This window comes from Sylvia atricapilla, chromosome 9 (genome assembly GCF_009819655.1).
Source record: "Sylvia atricapilla isolate bSylAtr1 chromosome 9, bSylAtr1.pri, whole genome shotgun sequence".
Classification (NCBI taxonomy): domain Eukaryota; kingdom Metazoa; phylum Chordata; class Aves; order Passeriformes; family Sylviidae; genus Sylvia; species Sylvia atricapilla.
The window spans coordinates 24,718,462-24,741,212 of record NC_089148.1 but is presented as its reverse complement, the minus strand read 5'-3'; the positions used below and the strand labels follow the sequence as shown (position 1 = coordinate 24,741,212).

Genomic DNA, 22,751 nt, shown 5'->3' with positions numbered 1-22,751 from the left:
CTATAATTTTCCTCTCACTGGGAGCTTCTGGTGGGATCTGCAGACACGGGGGCTGATTCCATGTGCTGATTTGGACGGGACGTTGGGCAGGAATTGTTCCCTGGAGGGTGGGGAAGTCCTGCCACAGGGTGCCCAGCGCGGCTGTGGCTGTCCCCGGATCCCTGCAAGTGTCCCAGGCCAGGCTGGATGGAGCTTGGAGCAGCTGGGAGAGTGGAAGGCGTCCCTGCCCATGGCAGGGAAGGAATGAGATGAGTTTTAAAGCTCTCCCAACCCAAACCATCCTGAGATTCTGCTGAGGTTGGGACACACCGTGAAGATCATCGAGCCCAACCACCCACAGCCCCCCACGAGGCTGCAGCGTAGCCGCACGCCGGGCTGAGGGGAAAGGAAAAAACCAATAAACTGATGTAAAAGCCCCGATCCATTCGCTGCTCCTCACGTGTCCGTGTTCAACACCCCGAGCAGCGCGCTCGGGGCTCCATTTCGGCACGGCGGGGCGGCAAATGGCGGCGCCGGGGCCGGGCCGGCTCCGCCCGTAGGAGCCCCGCCTGCGAGGCGGCCCCGGCCCCAGCCCCGGCCCCAGCCCCGGCCCCGGCTGCCGGCGGCTCCCGCACGGGCCCCCGCTCGGGCTGTGTCGGCCATGGCGGCGGCTCGGCGGGCGCGGGCGGGCGGTGGCGGTGCGGGGCCGGGGTTCCGGCGGGCGGCCGAGCCGGAGCCGCCGGTGCCGCAGGGGCTGCTGCGGTTGGCGCGGCGCAGCGGGCAGCTGAACCTGGCGGGACGGGGCCTCACCCACGGTGCGTGAGCCGGGTCCGCCCGCGGGGCCCTCCTGGCCCGGGATCCCGCGGGGCTGCGGGCGGAGCACCATGGGGAGCACCATCTGCTCGCCGTCCGCTCGCTGTTGTCTGTTTCGGGCGTGTTTCTATCGGTTTCTTCTTGTTGCCTCGGCAAAAATGTCTCTGGATCACAATGGGCAGTAGAGCGACTATAGAGATGTGTGTATCTATGTATGTTTTTATATATGTACACACATATGTCTGTGTGCATCCGTGTATATTTAGCTATGTATGTCATCGCCCAAGGCACAAGGGTTGGAACCAGACGATCGTTAAGGTCCCTCGCAGCCCAAACCCACCCGGTGATTTTTATACACAAAAAACACGCTGGGCAGTGAAATATTGGAGCAAACACTCGAGAGGTTCAGCTGACGGTTGTGTTTGTGCCGCAGTGCCCGAGCACGTGTGGAGGATCAACCTGGACACTCCGGAGGAAGCCCAGCAGAACCTGTCCTTCGGGGCTGCCGATCGCTGGTGGGAGCAGACGGACCTGACCAAGCTGATCCTGGCCTCCAACAAGCTGCAGAGCCTCTCGGAGGATGTGCAGCTGCTGCCTGCCCTCACCATGCTGGATGTGAGTACAAAGATCCCTTGGCAGGATATGGGGAAACGTTGTCCTGGATCTTTGGTTTCCATTTCACAGGGGCCTGGGGTGCCAGGACAAGGGGGGGGATGGCTTCCCGCTGCCAGAGGACTGGGATGATGTTGGGGAGGAATTCTTCCCAATGGGTTGGCCTGAAAAAAACCCCTCCAAAGTACAAATTTGTAACTGTGCTCTAAAACCTCTCTTTTCCAGGTGCATGACAATCAACTGACATCACTTCCTTCTGCTTTAGGGCAACTTGAAAATCTCCAGAAACTCGATGTCAGGTAAGGCTATGTCACAGAACAAACACAAGAAATGCTGCAATGACTTTCAGTGTGAAGAGAGATTGTAGGATAGCAACCTTTCTTTCAAAAAGTTAATTCCAGATTACTCACTGTAGAGTATTATTTTATATTATATATGTTATATTATCCTCCTTGGATCAAAACTGGTGGCCTTGAATTTGTTTAAATTGTTTTCACTGATACTCAAAGTCACAATTGGAAGGTGCAAACAGTGATGTTCTGAATAATCGTACACAAAATATTTGTTTGCATTTATTTCCTTCAGTCTGGCAGTTCTCAGGATAAAACATTTCCAGTCATGAATAATGCACTTTGTAAATAACTCTGTAGATCTTGTTTGTTGCTGGAAGGTTCAGAATCTTTTGTTTACTGGGGTAATTTTGTAAATTTGTGCACAAGGAGAGGTTATGCTATCCACTGCATGTGCAAAGTACATAAACAAAAAAAACCTGGGATCCATCTCGAATGTTGTAAATTCAGAGCAGGATTAGAAGTCTTCTTGAACAAATAAATAAAGATAATTAATTGTTCCCAGGAGCCAAGTTTTCCTTAGAGGTGGCAACGTCCCGACCAGCAGGCTGTGAGACACAAATGTTCTGTGTGCAGTTACAATCCTAAAAACTCCTGAGTGTTTGTCCTTTCCCTTTGTGTTCTCTGTTCCCACCCCAGCCACAACAAACTGAGGAGCCTTCCCGAGGAGCTGCTGCAGCTGCCCCGTCTGAGGAGCCTCCTGGTGCAGCACAACGAGCTGAGCCAGCTGCCCGAGGGGCTGGGGCAGCTCCTCAGCCTGGAGGAGCTGGTAAAGCACAACTTCAAACCCATTTCTTTCTTTGGAAAGGATTGATTCCCACTGCTAGTTCAAAATCCGTCGGGTTCAGTGGCTGAACTTGGAGAATATTCCAGTGACTGTTGCAATGTCAGTTGTTGCATGGTGGGGGTTGTTTTTAGTTTGTTGTTGGTTTGACATATTTTGGGAAAGCTGAAATCCTCGGTGATCTGTCAGTCCTGGGGGAGTCGTTTCTTCTCTCACACTCGTGCCAGTTGTCAGCCATCTAATTTTACTGTTCTGCCACTAATTAACTTTGCACCAGCAGCACTCCTGGGATGTTTCAGACACGTCTCACCTCTTCCTCTCTCTGTTTCAATCTGCAGGACGTGTCCAACAACCAGCTCACAGCCATCCCCAGCAGCTTTGCTCTGCTGGTGAACGTGGTGCGGCTCAACCTGGCCTGTAACCAGCTCAAGGAGCTGCCTGCAGATCTCAGTGCCATGAAAAGTAAATCACTTCCCTCGGGTTTTTAAATGCCAAACAGCCAGTGCTGTGCTTATGTTCAGCAGTGCACTGCAGGGTTTTAAAATAGATCCTTAAAGAGTTACTGTTTTCTCAAGAAAAATCTGAGTTATTACTTCGAGAATCTGTTTAGCAAAATGTTGTTGTGTTTGTTTTAAATTAAACCCTGGGATAATTATGCTGCTGTAGAGGGGTATTTTTAGCTTCTCCTCTCTCTGTTTGTCCCTGGACATTGATTTCCACAGGCTTGAGGCAACTGGATTGTACCAAAAATTACCTGGAAACGGTACCTGCTAAATTAGCAACCATGGCATCCCTGGAGCAGCTTTACCTGAGGAAAAACAAACTGCGTTCCCTGCCGGAGTTTCCCTCCTGCAAGCTGCTGAAGGTGAGCTTGGAATGGCTGCTCTGCTGGAAAGGCATGTGCTGTAAACTTTGGGATGATGGCAGTGACTTTAAACACAGGCTTTTGTGAGATGCTGTGATCAAAGCCAGATGACAGCTCTGTGTTTAGGACTCTGTTTAATGTGTCCCCAGGAGCAACTTCTCTTACTGCCCTCATTATTCAGCCTTCTGAAAGATGAGTTTGCAGGACTTTGCAGATTTGGAAAATGAGAAGTGTTTAGGAGAGGCAGGACTGAAAGCTGGATCTAATACTGCCTGCAACAGTTACTTTTTATCTCTGGGAACTTTTTCTGGATAAATTCACTTTGTTCATTATCCTTTTTCTTTCATAACTACGGAGTAAATACACTGATTTTTCCTTTTAACATAATCAGGTTATATCCAGGTATTTTGGAGGCAGATGAAGGGGAATCAAGATACCCATATTCTCCACATCATCATACTGATGACTGCTGATGTCATGATTTAGGAGATAAGTTACAAAGTAATTTAACCACACTTGTGGTGCTCTTTGTTGCCGTAGGAATTACACGCTGGGGAGAATCAGATTGAAATCCTGAATGCAGAGAATCTGAAGCAGCTGAGCTCCCTGTGTGTGCTGGAGCTCAGGGACAACAAGATCAAGGCAGTGCCCGAGGAGATCACGGTGCTGCAGAAGCTGGAGAGACTCGACCTGGCCAACAATGACATCAGTAGGTAATAGTGGCACCTGAGCTGGGTGGTGACAGCTCCTTCCTTCCTGTGGGAAGGGCACTTAAGGAATGACTCAGTGCTGAAAGGAAGGAACCCTCAGTGTGTTGTGGGATTGCTGTGATCAAACTGGGACTTGCAAAATGTTCTGTGTTCTGCCCGTGACTTGGAAGTGCTGTGAGGAGCAGGTGAGGGAGCTGGGGAAGGGTCTGGAGTCCCAGGACAGGCTGAGGGAGCTGGGGAAGGGTCTGGAGCCCAGGAGAGGCTGAGGGAGCTGGAAAGGGACTCAGCCTGGAGAAAAGGAGCTCAGGGGGGACCTTGTGGCTCTGCACAACTCCCTGCCAGGAGGGGACAGCTGGGGGGGATTTGGGATTTGCTCCCAGGGAACAGGGACAGGAGGAGAGGGAACGGCCTCAGGCTGGGCCAGGGGAGGCTCAGGGTGGGCAGCAGCAGGAATTTCCCCATGGAAAGGGAGCTCAGGGATTGGCAGTGCCCAGGGAGGGTTGGATCCCCGTCCCTGGAGGTGTCCCAGGAAGGGCTGGAGGTGGCACTCAGGGGTCTGGGCTGGGGACAAGGTGAGGGTGAGGCAGAGCTTGGACTTGATGGTCTGGGAGAGCTTTTCCAACTTAAATTAATCTGGAATCCTGCATATTTTCCTTTACACCTGAGCTTCAGTATCCCCTCTGACTAGGCATTGCATGTTTTTTAGCAGTTGTTTTGGTGCTGCTTTGGAATCAGTTTTATCTGTTTTGGATCATTTATCTGTTTCCCTCTGCAGGTTGCCTTACACCCTGGGGAACCTCCCTCAGCTGAAATTCCTGGCCCTGGAGGGAAATCCTTTGAGGACCATTCGGAGAGACCTGCTGCAGGTAAGCACTGGGGTTTGGTTGTGTGTGTGTGAACATCTGCACAGGAGGGACCTGGAGCTGCTGGAGAGGATCCAGAGGAGACACCAGGATGGGCAGAGGGATGGAGCAGCTCTGCTGGGAGGAAAGGCTGGCACAGCTGGGAATGTTGAGGCTGAGCAGGAGAAGATTTGGAGTGATCTCAGTGTGGTCTTGCAGGGCCTGAAGAATCTCCAAGAGAGCTGGGGAGGGACTTTGGTCAAGGGATGGAGAGACAGGATAAGGAGCAGGGCTGGATGGGATTTTGGGCAGGAATTCCTTCCTCCGTGGCAGGATGGGCAGGCCCTGGCACAGGGCTGCAATTGGATCCCAGGCAGTGCCCAAGGCCAGACTGGACATTGGGCTCGGAGCAGCCTGGGGCAGTGGGAGGTGTCCCTGCCCTGGCTTTGAGGTTTATCTTAATTAAGGATCTAGGATTCAGTTTTCTGTTCTCTTGCAGGGAGGGTCTGAGTTTTCCCAAGAAAACGAGTCCTTAGGGCAGCAGGGAGGCTGGAGTGTGGGCATCACTCCTGCTGCAGAATTCCCTGTTATTTTTTTCCCTGGCAGGCCCCTCTCCTCAGTGGTGCTGTACATTGCTACTTCTGTGCCTTTGCCAGGGTTGTAAAATCAGTGTTCCCAAAGCACTGGGATGCTCCAAAAATAAGCAGAACTGACAAGTGTGTGTTGCAATGAAATCTGTAACATCTGTCAGGAGAGGGGAAACCCTCGTGTGCCTGGCTGAGGGAGCAGAGTGTGCACTGAGTTAATGAGCACTTGTCCAAAGTGCTCCTAGAAAGGAATCTGAGTCAGGCCTGCTGGAGTTCTGCCGTTCCCTGCATTACTGAGGATTTGCTGCTTCAGCTGCAGTTGTCACTCCTGGGCTGTATTTCTCACCTGGAGCAAAGGCCAGGCACCAGGAGCCCATCAGGCCATGCCCTATTTGTGCTGCCTGGATCCATCACCAGCACTGTAAATTCATCTCGCTGCAATTTTCTCTGCCTGGCTAGATTTTTTCCACTTGATTTAGAGGAGCAATTGATGGAGGAGCTGTAGGACTCCCCAGGCACTGCTTGGAGCAGGTGGATACTGAGATAAAGGACTGGGGTGAGTGTGAAGGAGGAGCAGATTCCTTTTTTTCTCTTCTCCAGTCCTGCCCAGCTCACCTTCTCCTCCTCAGGCCTCTCATTCCAGTCCCAATCCCATTCCTGGTTCTTGATGAATTTCCAGTTGATTTTTGGTAAATCCTGGCCTATTTTTGTTAACTCCCATGCCATTACTTGGCTCTGCCTTGTTCTCTGCTTTCCTCCCCACGTGTCTGTTACTGAGATTTCAGTTTGACCTTCAGCTTTCACTGATAACTTCCCTTGTTCTCTGTTGCCTTCCTTTGCCATGCTCAGCACAGCCCCACTCTCCCTGCCTGTCTCCTTGTGACAATTCCTTCCTTTCCAACATCTACTTGAATCTCCTTTATCCCTCTGTGTTCATCCAGTCTCTTAGGCTGTGTCAGCTGGAAAGAGAAATGTTCATTCACATCCAGCAGTTTAGGTCAATCCCTGCTTCTGAAACCTGTGAAATCGTACCCCAAACCTGTAAAATCTTACCCCAAATCTGTGAAATCCTACCCCAAACCTGCCTTTCCCCTAAAAGAAACAGTGCAGAGGAGATTTGGCTTCACTACTCACAGGTTTGTGCAGGTGGGCAACTGTGTCTGACCACTGGAAGTTGCTGTGAGAGGACTGAGGGAAATCTTTGGAGCTGTTAAAAATCCCTGCAGATGATGAAAACTGGGATGGTTTTCCCAGAGTTTATTATTTGGGCCATAACAAAGTAACAGAACAGTGAGCAGTCAGCTTCGCTGACAAACTGTGAATGTGCTCTCCTCAGCAAATTGTGCTGGAGCTTTTTAAAAGGAAAATCAAGCTCACTGGAATTTTTTTACTTCGTCTTAGATGTGGCAAAAATCTTCACATAAGGAGCTACAAAAGTGGAGCCTGAGGCTGTGATTCATGAACAGAAATTTTCATCTGGAATAAATAAAATTCTAACTAAGCCAAGCTCCCGAGCTGCTGTGGGATTTTCAGTGGGATTTTTAGTCAGGAGTGCTGTGGCTCCACCTGTGTGCTGGCATTGTCCCTCTTCATTGTCCCCCCAGCTGCACAAATACTGCTGAGTGACTTGGGGTTTGTTTCTTTTTTAAAGAAAGGCACCCAGGAGCTGCTGAAGTATCTGAGGAGCAAAATCCAAGGTATGTTGCTTTCTTCCACTTCATTCTAAGGAGAATATTCTGAGAAATTAAAGCAAATTAGAATTTAGGGAGGATGGTTGTTTAAACCCAGGTCTCATCAGTTGTCCTGCAGTAATAATTTCCTTTACTCAACAGTTTGCTGTGATATTTCTGTTTCTTTTTCTTGTCCTGTTAGCTAATACTGAATCATAAAAATTCTGAGTTGAGGATTATCCTTTACAAAACCAGACTCACCCTGCTCAGCTGGATGGGAATTCCCACTTCAGGCATGCCAAAGCTTTTTCCTGTGGATTGTGGGGAGTAATCAGAAGGAACTTCACAAGGGAGGATTTGTAAATATTAATTGACTGAAATGTGGTCAGATGTGCTGGTGTGGATAAAGCTGCTCTAGGTCATCATTTCCAGTCAGAATTCCCTGGATTTTGTAGTTTTCCAGCTCCCTACCCCACGGAGCAGCTGCCAGCAGCACATCTCCAGTGCTCCCTCCCCTGCTTTGCAAAGTCCAGGTCATCCCTTCTCCCTCCTTCACCCTAAAAGAACCCCCCAAATCCAAGGTGGTAAAAAACCTTTTATTAGGAAACTATTGAAATAACCTGAATGTGATGATTTTGAGTTGAGCCAGAACAGAGCAGGATTAGAGAGGGGTGGTGGCAGCTGCCTGGGGCCACTCAGAGCAGCTCAGCTGTGTCCCTGCACCCCTCTGGTGTCCCCAGATGATGGACCTGGCCCCAATGAGGAGCCTCCTGTGACAGCCATGACTCTTCCCAGCCAGTCCAAGGTCAACATCCATGCCATAACCACCCTGAAGTTACTGGAATACAGGTATTTGGGAATGTTACCCATTCCTCAAGGTGTAAGAACACTGGCCTATTTTATGCTTGTGGGTTTTTTCCCCCCACCTTTATTATACACCAAGCTGTCCCCAAACCCTGCTGCACATGGGTATTTCCCCCTTTATTTCCTGCACTTGGGAATGGGCAGATTTAGACTTTGGGGTTTGAATTTTTTTTTTTTTTTTATAAAATACTCTGCAGTAACTCGTTGAAGTGCTGAATCCCAGCAGGTGCTTTTAGTACGTTTGAAACCCTTTATGATTTTCACTAAATCCCAGAACCTCTTTGTAGCCAGGAGAGTGTCTGCTCAAGTTATCCCTTGGGAAAGAGAAAAAAAAAAATCCTGTGTGGTGATTGTGGGCATGGGACAGTGCTGGGAACTTCCTGCAGCTGTTACCTGTCTTCTGCTCTTTATCTTCTCTGAAAAAAGGTGGGAATGCCCCGTTAATTAGCAGGTTAATTGGTGTCTGTCCTGTCCCAGTGACAAGCAGGCTGCTGAGATCCCCGACGCCGTGTTTGACGCTGTGGGTGCCAATCCCGTGGCCACCGTGAACTTCAGCAAGAACCAGCTCAGGGAGATCCCCCCAAGGTACTGCTGGGAAGGCCATTCCCGCCTGGGATTTGCTCTCCTGCCTTTGTTTTCGGCATCCTCTTGTCTCCCTGAGCTGTTTGTGCACACAAATCCCAGCGTGAGGTGGGCTGTGCAGTCACTGGGGCCACCCACGGCCAAGGAAAAGCTTTTCCTGGCACTGCTGGGAACAAATAATCCCTCTGTGTCAGGAGGAATGTTGCTGTGCCTCTGGGAACCCCAAAAAATCATCCACACTGGTTTTTGGGGACAGCTCAGTTCGTTCCCAGGTGTGCTGAACACTGAACCTCTGGCACAGCTTGGAGAGGTGCAATCCCAGAGGGACAAAAAAGCTTCTGGACACTCAATTTTGGGAGCTGCTGCTTGTGCCTCCCATGCTTTGTGAGAAGCTGCTGAATTCCCTGGGATAGGTGTGGGGGAGTGTGCAGCTGCCTCAGAATTCCATGCCAATCCAGACAGGAGACTTTTCTCATTTAAGTGCCTTTTGTTTTAGGGTTGAGCCAGAGATTCTGTTTGAGGGGTTGAGCAGGGAACTTTTTGAGCTGTTAAAACCTTTACACCAAAGCATGTTAGTACAATAAATCACCTTCCACAAGCAGCAGCAGATACTCCCAGAATTTGTAACAGCACAACAGGGGAGCAGAAACAAAAGATGGGGAAAAAAATGGGATTTTTTTTTTTGGTCAGTTTTTTTGGCTGCAGAGGAAGGTGAGTAAAAAGTCTGTGTTAAAACATCTCCAGGGCAGGGATGGCAGTGATGTCACCTGATGTCTCTGAAATAGCTCCCAGCTCTGTTTACTGAAGAGGCTTTGGTAGCAATGTTTGTGAGAGAAAATGCAATCTGATAACTGTAGATAAATGATATGAGCCTTGCCTTACCCCACATTAAGGGTGGCTGGAAGAGCAGCAGCTCTCACAGGTGACATTCCATCATCTCCCCAAAATCCCTTCAGAAAAAAAAAACAAACCACAAGTTAGCTTTGATTTGTGGAATAAAGCAGGTTTTTTAATAGCTTAACAAAGCAACCATAATGAAGGCATCTTCCCTTTGTGCTTCAGGCTGGTGGAGCTGAAAGACTCACTTTGTGATGTCAGCCTGGGCTTCAACAAAATCTCCTCCATTTCCTCCGAGCTGTGCCTGCTCCAGAAACTGACACATTTGGATCTCAGGTTGGTGGTGTGTGTGTTGCTGGGAACTTCTTTCCCTGCCTCCCTAAAGCAGCCATCTGTTCCAGTGGGATGGCAGCACTGAAATCATCTCTCACTCCCAAAATTCCTCCCGTGGCAGAGCCGGAATAAGACGTGGCCTAAATTTGGGCCTTGCTTAAAGAAGGTACAGAAGGAAATGGACCCAGTTCTGAGACTTGCTTGAGGGGAGAGATCCTGCCTCAGTCACAGAAGGGTTCTGAGATGTTGCTGTTTCAAAACACTCACCGCCTCTCAGAAGAAAACCACACCAAAAAATCCTGGGAATTAGGAGAGGGAAGGTGCAGATTTTGTTGCACTGCTGGAAAGAGAGGCAAGAGATGGTTCCTTGTGGTCACCTTGCCTCTTCTGATTCCTGAGAAGTGCTTCTGGCATTGTTTGGATCAGGATTAGCTCAATCCATTGATTTTTGGGGAGCTTTAGAGTGACCTGACTGATTCACTCTGGCTCCAGGGTCTGAGCAATTTGATAAGCTTTCCTCTGGAAACCAGGAGCTAAATTTCCAGGCAGTTGGTGGGTGCTTGGGAATACTTTGGAATCTTTAGAGGACAGGCTGTGAGTGTCCTCCTGGCAGAAATGGGATTCCCTGGCATGCTCTTGCCCCTGAGGCAGTGAACTGGCTCCAGACTGTGTAGCTGATCTGGGAATTCTCAGTCAAACCCGTGACTTAAGTTTAGTGCTTCTTGTTTTGTCTTTGTTGGATAACAGAAACAATGTTCTGACAGCCTTGCCTGAGGAAATGGAGGCACTGAAAAAACTGCACACAATCAATCTTGCTTTTAATAGGTGAGCAACTCTTCAGATATTTTTTTTTAATAAAATAATAAAAAGAGCTGGGTTGAATTTGACACAATTTTCCTGTGATGTGAGAACAAGGAGCCACTTCAATAAGCTGGGAGCTCCCATGAAGTGCTCCTCTTTTGAATGCCCTGTTTCTGACTATCTCTCCTTTCTCTTCCTAAAGATTTAAGGTGTTTCCCAGTGTCCTGTATCACCTCCCAGCCCTGGAGACCATCCTGCTCAGCAACAACCAGGTGGGATCCATCGACCCCGTGCAGCTGAAGGGGATGGAAAAGCTGGGAACTCTGGACCTGCAGAACAATGACCTCCTCCAGGTGCCCCCCGAGCTGGGCAATTGTGAGAACCTCAGGTGTGTGGGGTCACTGGGAGCCTGCTCACAGACACATTTCCTGTCTGAGTTCTTCAGGGAATGTTTGCCAGAGGAAAAAAGCACCCACTGGCAGGGTGTTGGGTTTGCTTAAAAAGGGTCTCTCTGACCATCTGTAGAACATAATTTCTTCTGTAATCTCTTCCCTAATTTCTCAGAGAACCGTGGGAGTTGTTTCATCCTTCAGAAGTGGTGTTGAGGGTCTGTGGGCTGTGTGAAGCTCGTGGTGGAGCCTTGGGGGTGACATTTCCCCTGCTCCCAGTCACACTGCTGGTGCACCACCCCCTGAGCAGGGAGGCTGGACCAGCTGACCCCACTGCTTCCTGCCAGCCTGAGGCACTCTGGAATTCTCTTTCTATATTCCAGAAGTTCTCTTCTCACTCCTCCTGGCAGGGGCTGAGGGAGTGGGGTGTGTGCTACACCCCCACCGATTTATCAGCATAAATTAAAATTCAGCTGCTGAGAACGAGGGAAGCAGAAACCCAAACTCCTTTGGCAGGAGTGAAGAGGAACCACCCAGGAATTTCAAAAGCCTCAGAAATCTGTGTGCAGTGGCTGAGTGTGTGGGTACAGGCAGGTTTTACCCCAGTAACTGATCCCTGTTTGCAGGAGCCTGCTGCTGGAAGGGAACCCGTTCCGCACGCCCCGCGCCGCCGTGCTGGCCAAGGGCACGGCTGCCGTGCTGGAATACCTGCGGAGCCGCATCCCCACCTGAGCCTGGGCATTTCCTGCTCATCCCTGAGCATTCCCACCTCATCCCTGAGCCCTGGGCATTCCCTCCTCAGCCCTGGGCATTCACACCTCAGCCCTGGGCATTGCCTCCTCAGCCTTGAGCCTGGCCTGGCCTGGCCAAGGGCATGGCTGCTGTGCTAGAATACCTGTGGAGCAGCATTCCCACCTGAGCTGGGAATTCCCACTTCACCCCTAAGCCTGGGCATTCCCACCTCAGCTCTGAGCCCTGGGCCTTCCCTACTGAGCCTGGCCTGGCCAAGGGCACTGCTGGAATACCTGCAGAGCCACATTCCAGCACCACAGGAGCAGCCAGGTGCCTCCTGTCCCATCAGCACCCCTGGGCTCCACTGCTTCCATCCTCCTCCTGCTCCTTGCTGGGTGTCTGCCTGGACTTTGAACCCAGTTGTAAAACATTCCCTGCCCTCTGCATGTTCCAGCGGGGATTTCTGCATCCCACACTGTTTACACTGTTTGTAATAAAGAACAGCAAGGAAAGCTGCCTTCAGCTCAGCTACGGTGCTTCCTGCAGCTCAGCTGGGCTTTGAAGAGAGTTGTCACCATCAAAGCACTGGGGCCAAAGGCAGAAGGGAACACTGTGGGTTTTGTATCTCTTTTTTATCTCGTGTCACTGCTGTCTCCAGAAGTGCCCCTGGTGTGAGTGCCTGAGCTGTGAGGTGGTGAGAGGTGCCGCGGGTGTGTGCAGGGCTCCCCTGAGGGAGAATGGGGCTGGTGCTGCACAGAGACAATAAATTGATGTCTGCTTTGGGTCCTGCAGGCTGTAACTGAGCTTTGTACACAGGAACTTGAGAACTTGTTCACATGTCCAAGTGTCCTGCAGGTTGTACCTCTAATGGTGAGGGTGCTGCTCTGTGGGTGGGGCTCCAAACCTTCCAATCCCTGAGCTCCCTTTCCATGGGGAAATTCCTGCTGCTGCCCACCCTGAGCCTCCCCTGGCCCAGCCTGAGGCCGTTCCCTCTCCTCCTGTCCCTGTTCTCTGGCAGCAGATCCCAAATCCCCCCGGCTGTCCCCTCCTGGCAGGGAGTTGTGCAGAGCCACAAGGTCCCCCCCTGAGCCTCCTTTTCTCCAGGTTGTTCTGGGTTCACCTGCCTCCTATCCCATTGTTCTGGTTTGGAATAAATTAGGGAAGAACCGGGTTTTTCCACTTTTCCTCCAAGGTTTTTTTTGCTTCCCGAACCCAGGGCTGGGGGGTGGGGTGATGGAGGGTTTGGTTTAGGGGACTCCTTTAGAGGTTCTTCCCTAATTTATTCCAAACCAGGACATTTCTTGGTGCGTTGGCCGGGAAACGAGGCCAAAGAAAGTGGAAAAAACCTTAATAATAATATTGGTGGTTCTAATTGTTTTGTGGGTGTATTGGGATGTTTTTTTCTGGATTCATAATGTCATTTGGGGTGAAAGTCTGCCAATATTTCTGGTTCCCAGGCGTTTTTGAGGTCTCAATACCTCTGTGGTACCTAGGGTTATTTCCTTACCCAGAAATAGCTCTGGTATTGTTCCTAATACGTAGTTTTTGGGGCGTGGGGCACTAACCAGAATATTCATTGGGCTGGGCTTGCTTGTGATGCTTTATAGGAGGGCTGTTAAGATGCTTGAATCTATTCCAGGAGTGTATAGTTCGTTGTTATGGTGGTGCATTCAGTTTGTTAGGGGAGAAGCAGGGGGAGAGTTTTTTCAGCCTCTGTCTTCCCTCTTCTCTTTTGAATTGTTTACATCTCTATTAGAAAATGTTCAGTTTCCCCTGAGTGTTAAAGAGACCATCTTTCTGGCATTTAATTTAGTAAGTTTTCTCTATACTGTCTGCAGTTTATATAAAATGAAAGCTGAGATTTTTAAAGGGACTACTGAGACTTCTGATTCAGGGGTAAAGCCAACAAAGAGAAATCTTGATTGGAGTGGGAAATGGGAAGATATGGGCCAAATTTTAAAGGAATTTTCTGATCCTATAGTCTGGGACTTCCCATCTGAACAAATTCAGAACCCAGCTGAGCTGGCAAAGTATTTGAAAGAGAAGTGCTGTGGTAATACTAAGCAGAAAAGGATTATTGCAGTGAGCTGGGCCCCGGCACATGTTTACCGTACTCTGCTAGATACTGAAGGACAGCAGATAAAAGAAAGGGAACAGGGAGATAAGCTAGTTACCATTCCAGTTACTCAGGCTGCAGCTAATATCCTGGGCTCCAGGCCAACAGCTAAACCAGACAGGGAGTCTAAGACACTGGCAGTCGCCAGGGCAAAGAGAGCACAAAAGACTGATCGACCAGTGGAGGATGATGACGATGCAGGTGAAGGGCCCTCAAGGCCTACCGAGGACACCCAATCAGAAGCTGGACAAACTGACATAAAATCAGAAGCCGAACTAACTGACACCCGATTGGGAGCCGGATCAACTGGCCTAAGATCAAATGTCCAACCAGCTGGCACAAGATCAGGACCCACTATTGATTCTTTTTCCCTGAAGGACCTTCGAGGTTTGAGAAAGGATTACACTCGACGACCAGATGAGTCTATAATTAGTTGGTTAGTCCGTCTCTGGGATGCTGCAGGCGAAGCTACAGTTCTGGATGGCACTGAAGCAAGGCATTTGGGCTCCCTGTCACATGATCCAGTTATTGACCAAGGAATGATGAGGGAGGTTACCCCTTGCAGCCTCTGGGAACGAGTCCTGGGAAGTGTGGCACAAAGATACCTGTGTGCAGACGATCTCTACATGCAGCAGACCCATGGAGGACCATAGAACAAGGGATTCAACGCTTGAGAGAAATGGCAGTGGCAGAGATTATCTTCTCAGATGACCTAAACACTAAGAACCCAGACTTGGTACCATGTACACCTGTGATGTGGCGAAAACTTGTATGACTTGGACCATTTGAATACACTTCTGCTCTAGCAATAATGAAGCAGGAGGAGACACATGAAATCGTGCTCGATATGGCAAGGAAGCTTCGAGCATATGCTGATTCAGTACATGGCCCAACTCACGCCAGGATTGCAGCTGTGGAAACACGACTGCAGAAATTGGAAGATAAATTAGAGGAAAATCACAAAAAGCTCAGGGAAGAGATTAGGGAGGACTTCCTCCAAATTTCGGCCGTTCAAATTAGAGGTCCTGGTGTTCAACGTGGGCGTACCTCTGTTAGGGAGAGAAGGCGCACCCTGCGAACCGAGTTGTGGGTCTTCTTGTGTGAAGCTGGGGAGGACATGAGGAGATGGGATGGAAAACCCACGGCAGCTCTTGCACAACGGGTGCGTAAATTGAAAGAAGGTAGGGTTCAAAGAGAACGTCCTACTAAACAGAGAGCAGCACCAGTTGTCTGCAGCCGGGACGATGATGATATGTCTGATCCCCTGGAGGGAACCTCTAGGACATATGCCCAAGGAAAGAAAGATAATCAGGCTTAGAGGGGCCCTGCCTCTAGCCAGGTAGAGGTTGGGGAGAATCGTGTGTTTTGGACTGTGTGGATTTGATGGCCTGGCACATCGGCGCCACACAGGCCCAGCCCCTTTCCAGCTCCCTCAGCCCCTCCTGGGGCTCCAGACCCTTTCCCGGCTCCCTCAGGGATTCTCCAGCCCCTTCCCAGCTCTGTTCCCTGCCCTGGACACACTCCAGCCCCTCTGGGTCTCTCATGGACACAGCCCTGCAGGTTCTGCAGCACAGCAGGATTTAATACATTTCCACACTAAAATTCCCAGGTTTTGAATGTGTCCAGATGAACATAAAACACCTTGAGCTCACCCTCAGCTCTCCAGGTGTGGGAATTGCCTTCCAGCTGGGGCAGGGATGGCTCAGGGAGCTCAGGCCCTGCTGCAGCTCCCCAAGGAGGGGTCCAGAGCCTGGTCCTGGCTGCAGGGGATGTCTTCTCACCATAGGTCAATGAGCATGTAATGATGGGTTGATCTTGACCTAGGTGTTTCACCCATGTGGCATGAACTTCCACATGTTCACTTGAAGGAAATTCTGTTGATGGAACACTGGCATGACCTGTTCTGTGGTGTGAGATGGCAATGCAATGGCTTTGGCAATTGATGTGTTCTTAGGAATGGTCAATGGTGGTTGTAGACGTTTGGCCAAAACTGTCAATTCTTCATTACAATTTGCCCAAATAAGTGTAGGATAAATAATGGGACCTAAAATGCTGCTTCTTTCTTTACCTATGATTAAAAATTCTTGACTTTTCCATGAAGTTCCAGTGACTCCTGTTGGTATCACCGCATGATTTTCATTTAAGAAACATACTATTTTGGAAGCTGCCAGGTCGCATTGTGCCCCTGGTGGCAGCAGGTCTGGATCACTGGGGATCCTGTAGATTGTCCTGCTGAGGGTGTCGGATTGACTTTCTCCGACGACTGTCCCACTTGTGGAATTTGACTTTGAGTCATCACCATCACTTGTGTTGTTGCGCGCTGACGATTCGCGCTCTTCTTGGAGTTTCCCGGAAGAGGCAGAGGGTTTCCATCCATATCTGTTTTAGAATGACACTGGCTTGAATGATGCTTTCCTCTTCTGCATCTCGGGCAAACACCTGATGAATCTGCATTCTTTGTATGTTCTGAGCAGTTTTTCTTGAAGTAACCCTGTTTGCCGCATTTGTAACATTTTGCTTTCACAAGTTTTGCCACCATTTCTGCTGTGGAGTCATTTTGTCGAAGAGTTGCAGATGCCTCTTGGAACTTTTCAGTCTGGGCTTCAATAAGTTTTCCTAGACGTTCTCCCAAGATGTCTGCTTGAATGGATGCCACATGCTGCGGTGTTCCTACTTTGCTGCATGCTTCTAACATTTCTGCTATGGAAGGCTGACCTTGCATCGCACTGATGATACGTTTGCACTCTGTGTTGGCATTTGCAAATGCAAGACTTCGAAGCAGATGTGGCTTCGCTCCCTCATCATTGACTTGCCTGTCTATTGCTTGTGTGAGACGATCAATGAATGAGGAGAAAGATTCTGATGTGCTTTGCTTTATTTCTGTATAAATACTTTCTGGAACTCCTGCTGGTGAAATTTGCAGGATTGCTTTTTTTGCTGCTTCTTTTATATCTGTTAACACTTCTCGTGGTAAATCTCTTGCTTGACGACGTGGCTCATCATTTGATGGATCACCTGCCATTTCTGCCACAGTGATACCTGCATTTGGTCCTCTTTGATATCTTCTCCTGAGGTCTTCAAGAGCTTTTCTCCATTTTGCTTCCCAGATAAGGATTTGCGAATCTGTAAAAATCATCGAAGCAATGGATCTGAGATCAAAAGGTGTTAAGTCATATGTATTAAATGTTGCCTTCAAAAGCTGCTTGAAGTACGGGGATCCCAATCCATTATCACGGATGGCTTTTATCAAGTCTTTGATCATATCATGATCCAATCTCTCCCATCTTGCATTCTGACCTTGTGCATCGTATGCCACTGGCAATATTAAACTTCTTCTGCCTGCTGAACTAAGTTCTTTTAATACTTCTTTCTTTGTCTCAGTCCAATCTGTTGCACTGGATATCTGTGCATCAGACACCTGTGAATTTTCAGAAAAAGGAATTAATTGTTGTGATTTCAATTGTGACACTGCTCCTCCTATTCCGGAGTCTGCCTTTATTAGTTGTTTGTTCCCATCTTCTTGAGATGTGATCCCTTCATCCTTGAGGGAAATTTCTCTTTTTGACATTTCTCTCCCTTCTAGTTGAGGGGTAAAAAGCTGAGATTGTTGTGCAGCACGTGATCCTTGTGCAGCATTACCAAGACAAAAGGTTGAGCCATCAGATAGCTGGAAGGTAACTGAAGAAAGCGTCTGTGGAGTTAACTGAAGAGGAGCTTGATTGCCTTTTGGTGGAAGGAGCACTTGAGGGAATTGAATGTTTGAATCTGGGTTGAATTCCAAAGCTGTTTCTTTAAATTGAGGAAAAATTTGTTTCATGAAATCTTGAGATAATAAAATTGAAGACGCTTGAGATGAAGGACATGCAGTTGTTGACCTGAAAGGAATGCCTTGTGAAGCAGTAATATGAATCATGCTGTCATCTGTGGCAAATGCTTGTTGTTGCAGTTGAGTTGCTGCATGGTCCTCTGAAGTTGACAACGGCTCCATTTGTTCTTGTTGGAATTGTTGTTTTGGAGAATAAATCTGTTTTTTGTATGTGACTGGGAGAAAATGATGCACTGTGGGTGTTCCGGCACTAGGGGCGCTGTTGCTCCCAGTGGCTGGGTGCGGCAGTCGCTGTGGCCGCTGTAATTGTGCAGTCCCGCCACTAGGTGGCGCTGGCATCGCGACAACCGGACCCTGTCGATCGACCGATATTTTGTCTGGGATCTCTTCAATTATTTCTGACAAAAGACGCTGTGCTTGTAACAAACTCTCCGTTTCTGGATCTCTGGGAGACACTGCAGTGATGTTTGGATGTGCACCCATGTGCCTGAACGAGCTAGCTGATATTGAATCACCGAGTGGCTGCCGTGTTGGTATTGAGGCGCCGCTCGTGGGCGGGGTTATGGTTTGTGGCGTCTGCTGTGAGGAGGCGGCCCCTTGGAGAAATTCTCCGCCCTGGCCCCACCCCATCAACACTTGCACCGCCCCCGCCTGCTCCGATCCCGCTTGCATCGTCCCGGCACCGCCCTGGGAGGCGTTCCCTCTCGACCCGGCCCCGGGGCCGCCCCGTCCCGCTCGCCATCGGGGTTTACCCCGCCCGCAGCGAGACTGCGGCTTGGGATACATCCCACCCCACTGCGCCTGCGCCAACGTGAGCCGCGAGCGCCTCTGGGGTTCGCAGTGCACGGCTCTGCGCCTGCGCCTGCGCCGCCCCTCCTGGCTCTCTGCCCACACCTTGCGATGTGGACACAGTTTTGTCCATTTCGCTTCCCGTAGCCTCCATCATCACCCTACGCCGAGCTACCGGCACGGGCTTTTCCTCCCCCTTTGTCCCGGTCTCGCGGTCCGCGAAATCCCGACGGTCGCCCGCGAGTTGTTTTTCCCCGCGATCCGCGCCCCCCTGACATGGTGTGTTTTTCTGCTGCCCCCCGTCACGTTCCGCGTCCGCGCCGTGTGATTGTTCCCGGCGCAATTGACTCGCATCGCCTTGGCGTCCTTGCGCCGCGGTGTTATCTCCCGCCGCCGGCGCGATTTGGGGTTGTTTTCCCTGCTGCTCTGGGGTTTGGCTCACTCCCCCTCCCCCCTGTTGTGTCTGTCCGTGCTCGGGTGGAGGAAGGGATGGCGAAGCGATTTCGCGCGGTGTCTGGGGAGGGGTAAACGGACTTCTAGATGGAATCCGATCTAAATCTTCCCGTTCCCCCCCCTGGGGCAACTGTCCCATGTCCAGGGGACATGCTTCAAAAGAAAGCATGTCTCTATCCTGATCGCTAGGATGAAGTACAATTTTTTTCTTTCCCGGGACTGGCATCGGGGAATCAGGTTTCAGAATTTGAGGCTCCGAGATAAGCTCTTGTGATTTATGTGCCTCATCCTGGAGGAGCTGCTGGCTCTCTCCTGCTGCTATAACCTGGGGAAGCGGCTGGCTATCCCCTCCTCCCACATTCTCACTAGGAGATATGGGATCTGCCTGCTGCTGAGAAGCAGCTGGCTGCTGTTCAACAGAAGAAACATCGCTCTGTTCCTCCCGCGCAGCCCTCCGCTGCTGTAAAGAAGGAGGAACTGCCTTTTTATTACGTGAAATTGCCTCTAGCATGATTCTCCCTGCGGGCAATAGCTTCGCAGCCGTTTTATCCCTTTTAGTTGCCCTGTGGTACAACTCCCTATTTGCCTCTTGCCAAAATGCCGGCTCAAATAGGACGTGGGTTTCACAATGTGGAAAGTTACACCGAACCCACAAAAGCAGAGCTTGAAGCTCCTTTTCAGGAAGGCCTGCAGGATGTGCAGACATGACCACCCGTAAAGCGGATAGGATCTTAAGTTGTTCCTGGGAGACTCCCACCCCCATGTGTTCTAGATTTGACCGGTCTCACCAAAACTGAAGAACAGGGTGCAGATGTTCTCAAATCCGTCCCGGAGGTGTCCTGATCACCGACCAGCAGATCTCAGGGTGACGAATCCAGGGCCCTTGGAGTTCGTCTGTCCGAGGCGAAGTTGAAGTCAGCTGCTGTGGCCACAAATCTTCCCCTGTCTTCTCTGGATTTCTTCCTGGCTTTAGAGGGCTTTGTGCGTTCACTGGAAAGCACCCAGTGAAGCCAATTCTCGGTGAGGTGCTCCCCTCGTGCCCACCCAGGGACGCCAGATGTCGGGGGGGTTTCCTCACCCGAGCTTTAGGTGGTTTAAAGTCCTTGGCCCTCTAAAAGCCCCGAGTCGCGTCCGTGTAAAAAAGCAGAGTCCTCAAGGTTTGTTTTCAGGTTTCTCATGTTGTTTATTATTTGGTATCTCAAAATTTTCTCTGCTCCCAGCCGAGGTCTGGACAGCAGCTGGGACACGAGGCGACTGCCCCACAGATGGGATGTCCCCTAACATTTATACAGATAATTACGTACTAGTTATTTACTATTTTGTGCCAATGCCCAGTGCCCACACCAGAAGTGACATTCTACTTTGGTCCAATCCACTCTAACTACTTTGTGCCATCACCGCCCCAAAAAATGGAGGACGAGGAAGAAGGAGAAGTACATAAGGTACCACCCAAATTCCACCATCTTGTCCCCATTTACCTCTATTCTATAAATTCTAAAACTACTGAATTCTATATTGTCTACTGTGCTAAACTACTATTTTCACATCCCGGTGGTTTGTAATTCCTTTTGCAGTGTTGAAAGCTTTTCCCATGGATTAAAATCAAACCCGGTGTTTTCCTGGGCTCTGTGCCAAGGTCTCCGAGCCCCCTGGACCGGCTCCACACCCCCCTGTCCAGGGCTCAAATTCCATTCCTCGGGTCCCAGGCCATCCAAGGGGATGTCCTGGACTCCAACAGGAGAGGCACTGACCTGTCTGGGAAAGGGCTTTGAGGGAGTGGGAATGGGAAGGGCAGGATCTGTCCTGTGGGAAATAGTGCCAGTGCCTGTGTGCAGTGGACAGCAGGGGACACCTGGAGCTCCAGGGGCACTTTGGCAGCTCCTTAGGTGATGGATCTGCTGCTGCCCTCACCCCCTGCCCCCTTTTGCTTCCATGCATTTTGTCCTTCATGCATTTCTCCTTTCATCCATTTCTTCCATGCATTTATCCCTCCATGCATTTTTATTTCTAGACATTTTCACCTTTCATCCATTCCTCCCATGTGTTTATCATTCCATACATTTGCCCTTCGACACATTTGCCCCCAAAGCCACCAAACCTGAGTTTTCTTCCCCGTTTCTATCACTCCCTTTCCGTATTTGATGTCTCCCAATGACTACAGGAATTTCCCAATTTTCCAGGCTCATTCCCAGCAGCTCTCCCTCCCCTTCCCCACCCTCTGAAACCTCCTTTCTGCCTGGAAAAAAAAAAAAAAAAAACAACAACCAAAAATCCCCCCAAAAAACCACCCGAAGGCCTTACAATAAGGTGACGTTTTTATTATTTATACAATAAAGAGACTTTTGAATGTTATTCAAAACACTTTTTTTTTTCTATTTTTTTTTTTTGGAAATACTGAAAAAGGCGGGTACAGCAAAGCCGAAAATGGCTCTGCTGCACTGCACAGCATCGGTTCAGTCCCTGGCCTCCCTCTGCACAGAAGGAAAATTTGCATTTGCATTCTGCAAAATGCAGCAAACCCCACCCAGCAAGGGCCAGGCCCTCCGGGGCATGGGGAGGGGACAACCTGCATGTGCCAAGGGACAGGAGCTGATTGCACTCAATCAATAGATTTAAAATAGAATTTTTGAAGTACCTTTTTGCACATAAAATGAAGCAGCTTTTTTCAAGTTCAGTAAGTCTTTTATAACTGCAAAAAACATGAAGTACATTCACGATCTATGTTAATAAAGTAGTAAATATTTCCTCATTCAGCTTTATTTACATGGATACTGGAGTTCAACTGAAAAGTACAGTCATCTGGAATATAGCAATCTTTGAACACATACAAAAATGACCATTTCTGTATATAATTTAAGCTCAAAATCACAATTATCTCAAAATATTAATTACAATACAGCCATCTCCATCATAATTAAACATGTCTTTTTTTTTCTTTTTTTTTTATAAAATGGTAAAATCTTTACTAAAGGAAGCTGTTGGTTCTGAACTGGATACAGTACTCACAGGTAGAAAACCGAAGTGATGAGCGAGTGCCCTGCCCGGGGAGGAGAAGGGAAGGAGGGGACACAGCCACCACCACCCAAGGGACACAGAAAGGCCCCAGTGCCACCTCTTGTGCCACAGAGTGCCCAGAATCCCGGGAATCCTGGCCCGTGCCATGGTGTCAGTCAGACAATTCCATTCAATCAGCCAGGGAGAGGATTGGCAAAAAAGCTTTTTTGGGTTTTTTTTTTTTTTTGGTTAGGAATTCCAGGATTTGCAAGCAGTGCCTTTTGGGATTGGGTGGTGGTGGCACCTTGGCTGTGCCCACCGTGGCTCCAGGGCTGGGCCAGCTCCCTGTGGATCCAAGGATCCGTGTCCTGTCCAAAACTGCTGCCCTGAAAAGCTGTAGGGGCACGGGCTGGGGCTGCCCTGCCTGCCAGGAACATCCCTGGCTCTTCCAAAGGGATGGGGAGGGACGGGGCATGGGCAGGGAGCTCCAACTGCACACGACATCCCCAATTTCCTTTGGAAATTCTAGCTGTGACATCCCACCAGTTCACAGAATCACAGGAGGGGCAGCGTTGGGAGGGACCTCTGGACATCAGAGTCCAGCCTGGGGCAGGGGACATTGAACGTGTCCAATGTGGGGTTGGGATGAATCCAGAGAGGGAAACCTGCTCTGGGCAGCTGTTCAGGGAGAGGAGATGTCCCTCATGCTGTGTTTATTTATGTCCAAATCCTGCCAGGGTGGGTGGTGACCCCGCAGCTCTGTCACCCCCTGTGCCATTTTGGGACCTGTCCCCATCCCTGCTGCTGCGGGGTCACAGAGTCC

The 22,751-nt window shown here is 49.8% G+C and overlaps 1 protein-coding gene and 2 long non-coding RNA genes across 3 annotated transcripts; 2 read left to right on the top strand and 1 right to left on the bottom strand.

The window, feature by feature from the left end:
• The first annotated feature begins 603 nt into the window (after positions 1-603).
• LRRC40 (leucine rich repeat containing 40) lies at positions 604-12,536 on the top strand. The gene is made up of 15 exons (XM_066325313.1): positions 604-794; positions 1,226-1,407; positions 1,630-1,703; positions 2,394-2,523; positions 2,877-3,000; positions 3,261-3,403; positions 3,944-4,116; positions 4,889-4,979; positions 7,194-7,239; positions 7,953-8,061; positions 8,554-8,661; positions 9,721-9,831; positions 10,576-10,653; positions 10,832-11,017; positions 11,645-12,536. The coding sequence occupies exons 1-15, from the start codon at positions 641-643 to the stop codon at positions 11,748-11,750; spliced, it is 1,815 nt and encodes a 604-aa protein (XP_066181410.1). The 5' UTR covers positions 604-640; the 3' UTR covers positions 11,751-12,536.
• A 2,733-nt stretch (positions 12,537-15,269) lies between these two features.
• Positions 15,270-21,293, top strand: LOC136365049 (uncharacterized). The gene is made up of 2 exons (XR_010744265.1): positions 15,270-15,637; positions 20,678-21,293. It is a non-coding gene; the product is annotated as an uncharacterized lncRNA (long non-coding RNA).
• Positions 19,371-20,280, bottom strand: LOC136365048 (uncharacterized). The gene is made up of 2 exons (XR_010744264.1): positions 20,013-20,280; positions 19,371-19,924 (listed from the first exon to the last, which is right to left on the bottom strand). It is a non-coding gene; the product is annotated as an uncharacterized lncRNA (long non-coding RNA).
• Positions 21,294-22,751: the final 1,458 nt, after the last annotated feature.